We start from the raw sequence: 6,310 nt of genomic DNA, 5'->3' as shown, positions 1-6,310 counted from the left end.
AATATTAAATTATTCATTTAATTTATTTATAAAAAAAATAAAATATATAAAAAAAAATTCATAATATAAATAAATAACTTTTTACATTTTTAGAAAAAAAATTATTTTGAAAAAAATAAATATAAAAATAATAATACAAATAAATAAAAATATGGAATAGGTTGAAAACAACAATTAAATATAATTAGAAACATTACATAATTCTTAAAAATTATAAGATAATATAGATGAAGAAGACATAAAAATAGATGAAGAAATTCAAAAAAGCAGCAAATTTCAATCTTTAAAAAATATTGATACATTCGCCTGTCAATCTGAAGAGAAAAAAGATGATATTTAAAATCAAAAAAATGAAGAAATAATTGATTTTACTCCTAGATATTTTTTAAAAAATGAAAATTTAGATATTCGTACAAAATCTATTTCCTTTAATACACAAATTTTAAAAGATAAAATGGAGGAAGATAATATTAAAGATTATAGTAAATAAAAAAGACTTTCTTTCAGCAATAATAGGGCATTTCCTTCCTATTCTATTCTTAAAAATAGTCCTATGGTGTAGCCTGGTGAATTTAAAAAGCTTAAGAATATAGAAAAGGTGATTCATTAAAAAATTAAAGAAAATGAAGAAAAGAAAGAATCGGATAGTGATGATGAAAATACTGATGTCAAATTCGTTGGAGAGGCAATAATTTAGGAAACTGTTGCCTTCAAACATACTTATTGTCCTGAAGAGAATCCCAAAAAATCAATTTTGTAGAGGAAGTCATGTTTTTCTGGGCTAAGTCAGGAATAATAAGGCTTGGTTTTTGAAAGAAATAAAAAAAAGAATGTCTTATGATTTTAATAATTTAAAGAATGTAGACGGTCACGTAATTAAAAAAAGTTACTCTTCATTTACAAAAATTTTGAATTAAAATGAATAAAAAATAAAATCGGAGGAAGAAAATTCTTAGAATATAAGTATAGAAGAAGAAAATTAGGAAAAAATAGTTCATTTTAATATTGATGAAAAAAATATAAATAAAAGTGGACATTCTTAAAGTATTTCACCTAAATAGGAAATTTAGTGTATTACTCCGAAAAATATTATGAAAAAACTAGTTTTTCATAAAAAATTAGTGAATATAGTGTGTAAGAAAATCCTTCAGAAGAACTTTTTTTAGTTAATTGGAATTAAATAAGAGAAAATTATATTGATTAAGCTATTTTTTACTTATCAGTATATTTTTTTTTTATAAATATAATTTTTATATTTTTTTTGTAATAGAGAATCAATATTAATAAATTTTAAATAATTTTTAAAGATGGAATGGATGATTAACTATTTTGTGAAGTAATTGAAATTCTATAATCTAAAAAATTAGGGAATTCTTTATTGAAATTAATTATTTAAAATTTAACAAAAATATAAAATTTTAATTAATTAATTTTGAATAATTCTCATTTATATCAAAGTAATTATTATATATTTTTGCTTTTAACTTATTTAATTTTTATAGAAATTCAAAATATATTTAGTTAGCTAGAAAAAATTCGTTTGATTGATGATGGTGAATTATATAACTTGCATAAACTTTATTTATCTCCATAAAAATGATTTGACTTTTAAAAATATTTAAATAATAAATTCATGTTATTTTTTTTTTTATATAATTTTTTTTTATTATATGGTCAAAAAATAACTTTTAAATAACATAAAGCAATATTAATTATCATGTCTTAATTTAAAAAATTTATAATTAAATATAATAAACATATATAATTACTTTTATATATATTATAATTAATTATATTTAAAATAAATTTTTTATCATAAAACTAATAAAATTTATTTATATATTTATAAATAAAAAAAATATAATTATTTATTTTATCATAAAATAAATCAAATCAAAGTTTTCTGGAATTCAGTAAATGTAATTTCATTACCCCCGTCAACATTAAAAAGATCAAAAATATTTTTAATTTCATTTTAAGGTAATTTTTTATCTATAACAAGCACTAATTTAGTAAACTCCTCCAAATTCAAATTGCCGTCTTTACTTTTATCAAAGTTATTAAAAATCTACTTCAAATTTAAATTATTAGTAGTAATAATTCTCTTAAGTTCATTAATGAGTTTTCTAGCTTTTTCTTAGTCCGGTTTAAACTATGAATCTTTTGAATTTCCATAATTAAGAATATGATAAAATTCTTCATAAGAGACATTTCCATCGCCGTTTTTATCAAATTTATCAAAAATAGGTTTAATTTCATATTATTTCATTTTTGGGGCTACTATCTTTATCAAGCTGACAAATTCTTAAAAATTTAAACTTCCTCCAGCATCTTTATCGAAGTTTTAGAAAATTAATTTCAAATCTAAATTATTATTCTTAATAATTTCTTACAAATCAACAATTACACTTGATACTTTATCTTAAGTATCTGCAAAATCCCAAAATTTAAAGACATCTTCGAATTCTTTTTTAGAAATTTGACCATCTTTAGTTTAATCTAATGTCTTAAAAACATGTTCGGATTCATAATAAGTAATTCTAGGGTCAATACTACTCAGTAATTAGTGGAATTCAAATAAATCAAGAGATCCTCCTTTGTTTTAGTCAAATCGAGAGAATATTTCATCTAAATTTACATTTTTATTTTAAACCATATATTACATAGATCTGATAATTAATTATGCTTTTTAATCAAGTTATACTGCTGGCTTAGTTTATTGCCCAGTCTATAATTAGAGAATCGGATGAGAAAATATATCATCCCAATTAATTCTATCCTTTTCATTTAAAGTTAAACATTTTACAATGAAATCACGAGTATTTTATCCTATTTGCTTATCATAAGGAAATTTCAAAGGAAAACTTTTCATATTTCTTAAATAACTCTATACATCTCTAGCTGGCCAAGGACTTTATATATATATATATTAAATAATTAATTTAATTTTTTACGTTTTCCCAAATAACATTTCATAAAACATCATACCAATACTCCATATATCAGATTTAGCTGTATAAGGAGTATTTTCAAGTAATTAAGGGGCCATATAGAGTGGAGTTCCTACGCACTCTTTAATTAATTATCTTCCTTATATATCAGCCTTAGTAGCGAAACCGAAATCCGAGATTTTAAAGCAGTCGTTTTTAACAAGGGCGTTTTCAGGTTTTATATCTCTATGTATAAAGCCATGAGAGACCATTTCTCTAAAACCGTTCATTAGTTAATTAAGAATTTCTATTGATTATTTTTCGTCTAATGTGCCTCCTTTATTTGAAATATATTCACGTAAATCACCATTATTACACAATTCTAATACTATTAATGTTTTACTCTATTTGTGTATATATATAATATAAATTTTAAATATTTAACACATTATTATTTTAATAATTGTTTTTTATAAATAATATAAACAAAAAAGATATAAAATAATAAACTTTTTATTTTAAAAAAATTATAGAAAATAAAAAATTAATAAAAAATTTCTTAATTATATATATATATATATAAATATATATATCAAAATTTTTTTTTTTTATAAAATTACTTAGTCTGATTCAGTATGATATAATTTAACTATGTAATCTGATTTTAACTATTTCATAATGTTTACTTCGTTTTCTAAACATTCTTTCATGTATTTATCTTTGAACATTGCTGTATCCATTTATTTTACAGCTACTAATTCTCCAGTTTTAATATTTTTACCTCTATATACTCTACCGAATGAGCCTTCTCCTAGTAATGATTAGCGAGAAGTATCGTATACATAATCTCCTGTTTACTTTTGCATTTTTTTTATTTTTTTAATTTTTTATTTTTTTATTTTTTGTTTGTTTATTTTTAATTATTATATCATCATAAATATCATAAATAATCTTATTATATATTATATATATATATATATATATATATATATAAATATATATATATATACATATTTATATTTATATTTATTTAAAAATTTTGGTAAAAATATATATTAATTATAATTAAGATAAAATACACTTTTTCCCTTTATATTAATTAATAAAACTTCAAACTTAAAATATAAATATAAAAAAATAATTAGATAACCTGTATAATATTTTTTTTTTTTTCTTTATTATAATTTTAATTTTTCTTTATTTTAGATTAATATTAAAATGCTATTTTTATATTAGTTTAAAAGACAAAATAAAATATTATTAAAATCTAGGATATTGAATATATTTATAAATTTTATCATAAAAAAATTAAAACATTATTAGCTATTTTATAAATATAAATAAACTAATATAATCGAATATTTTTATATATTTATATTTTAAAACTAACATTCATTATAACCAATATAATTTTAAAAAAATATATTTAGATTTATTTAAATATTAATTTCAATAATATTAATTATATTATTATTATTATTATATATTTTTCATTTATTAATACTAATTAATTTTTAGCACAATTATGTGATTCTTTCTATTTCTTTTTAACTTCCTAAGTAAGGTGTTTAGTTTTAAATATTATAGTTATTCTCCTTATTTTCAGTTAATAAACGTTTTTAAATACTTTTTTGAGTATTTTCTTTTTCTTTTTATAGTTTTGTCAATTAACTTTGGACTTATTTCAATTGATTCTTTAAGTCTTTAATTTCTTCATTCTTAGAATTTATTTCTTCGTTTCTTTGTTAAGCAATAGTACTTTTTTCAGTAGCAATAGTTTAATTAAAATCGGCTTATTTCCATTCTAAATCTTCTTTTTCTTATTTAAATTATTTCAATTATTAATTAGTTTATTATAACTCCTTCTCTAATTTTTGGAATTCTTATACTTAAGAAGTAAGTGATTAAATTTATTCTTCATACTTATATTTTAATTAAGTCTTTATTTCTTAATTTTCTTGATTTAACATTAATATATTCTATTATAACTATTTTAATTTCTAATCTTCTGGTTATACTTTGTTTTCTTTTGCAGCTTTATTTGTAATGTTATTATTTTAAACTATTTACTGCTCTGGTTTTTTTGTTTATTATAATAATTATTATAATTTATGTTTTTCTTCTTATAAAATAGAGTATAATTTTCTTTCTTCAACCAATTTTTATTGCATTGAAATATTTTCTTGCTTTAATTATTAAAATTGAGTGTATGAAATCGAATTATTATTATTTTATTCCTATAGCTATTTTTGTATAAATAAACATTAATTTTAAATATTTCTATATATATTTTTTATACTTGCTTTAAAGATTCTGTCTTCTTTTAATGTTCTTCGTCTTTTTAGTTAATAATTCTAGATAGTTCTTAACTTTCATTAAGTAATTTCTCTATTTAAGATTCCAAGTTTTTAATTTCTTAAGAAATTCTTGTATTTAATTAATTTAAATTAGAAATTTAATCATTTAATTGAATCGCTTCTTATTCCAAAACTTTAATTTTTTCTTCTTTTAATTCTAGATTATTAGCTAATTATTTAATTTATTCTTAAATAATTTTATTTTATTATTAATATTCTTCTTTTAATTTCTCATTGTTTTAATTTAATTCAATAACCTATTAATAATTTTATTACAACTCTTTGTATTAATAAGAAAGGTTTTTTTAAGTATTTTCGAAATTTAGTTAATTATTTTAGATATCCTATTCATATTATTAATTTTTCTATGTTTGTTATTATATTTATATATTCAATTAAATTATACTTTCTTGCAATTTTTAATTGTTCTATTCAAATTCATTTAATTTACTTTATAATTATTATTAATTTTATTATTATCCGTTTAATTATTTTTATATTACTTCTTTATCTTTCAAAATTTACTCAATCTAATGTTATTTTTCATTTTTTTCGTTTTCTAATTATATAGTTTACTCTTAGAATTGTTAAAGTTTTTAAGACTCAGCTTAAGATAGTTCTTTTCCATAATTAACCAATTAACTTATTTATGCTTGTAAGTCTTTATTATCTAAGTTTAATTATTAAATATTTTCTTCTAGTTTTTCTTTTTCCTTTTAAAGTTGCAATAATTAAGAAGTGTTTTTATTTGAAACGTCTTACATTTCCAAAACAAATTATTCTTTTTAAAAATTCAATTATTTAATATTATTTTCTAATTCTTCAATTTTAGATTAGAGTTATTGTTTTTAATTAATCAATTCATCATATTTGGTTTATAATTCGATTTATTTTTCATTATTTTATTAAATTTATTCATTTAGTTAATTATTGACTTATATAATAGTTTAGTTTATGGTATTTTAACTTTCATTTTAACATTGATATTTCTTCATATTCAAATTTGCTTCTCCCAATTAAATA

General features: G+C 18.5%; 1 protein-coding gene across 1 annotated transcript, besides 7 other annotated features; it reads right to left on the bottom strand. All coding sequences in view use genetic code 6, as the record gives it.

The window, feature by feature from the left end:
- Positions 1-215: 215 nt before the first annotated feature.
- Positions 216-256: a microsatellite.
- A 1,382-nt stretch (positions 257-1,638) lies between these two features.
- Positions 1,639-1,672: a microsatellite.
- Positions 1,673-1,807: 135 nt separating this feature from the next.
- Positions 1,808-1,884: a microsatellite.
- Positions 1,809-1,889: a microsatellite.
- IMG5_108570 (protein kinase domain protein) lies at positions 1,889-3,827 on the bottom strand (the record flags this gene model as incomplete). Its single annotated transcript, XM_004034918.1, has 2 exons — positions 3,551-3,827; positions 1,889-3,334 (listed from the first exon to the last, which is right to left on the bottom strand). The coding sequence occupies exons 1-2, from the start codon at positions 3,794-3,796 to the stop codon at positions 1,889-1,891; spliced, it is 1,692 nt and encodes a 563-aa protein (XP_004034966.1). The 5' UTR covers positions 3,797-3,827.
- Positions 3,797-3,848: a microsatellite.
- Positions 3,798-3,848: a microsatellite.
- Positions 3,849-3,886: 38 nt separating this feature from the next.
- Positions 3,887-3,956: a microsatellite.
- Between the last annotated feature and the right edge of the window lie 2,354 nt (positions 3,957-6,310).

Source organism: Ichthyophthirius multifiliis (assembly GCF_000220395.1).
Source record: "Ichthyophthirius multifiliis unplaced genomic scaffold scaff_1120509250892, whole genome shotgun sequence".
NCBI classification, from domain to species: domain Eukaryota; phylum Ciliophora; class Oligohymenophorea; order Hymenostomatida; genus Ichthyophthirius; species Ichthyophthirius multifiliis.
Note: the sequence above shows the minus strand (reverse complement) of the source record. Positions and strands in the feature narration are given on the sequence as shown.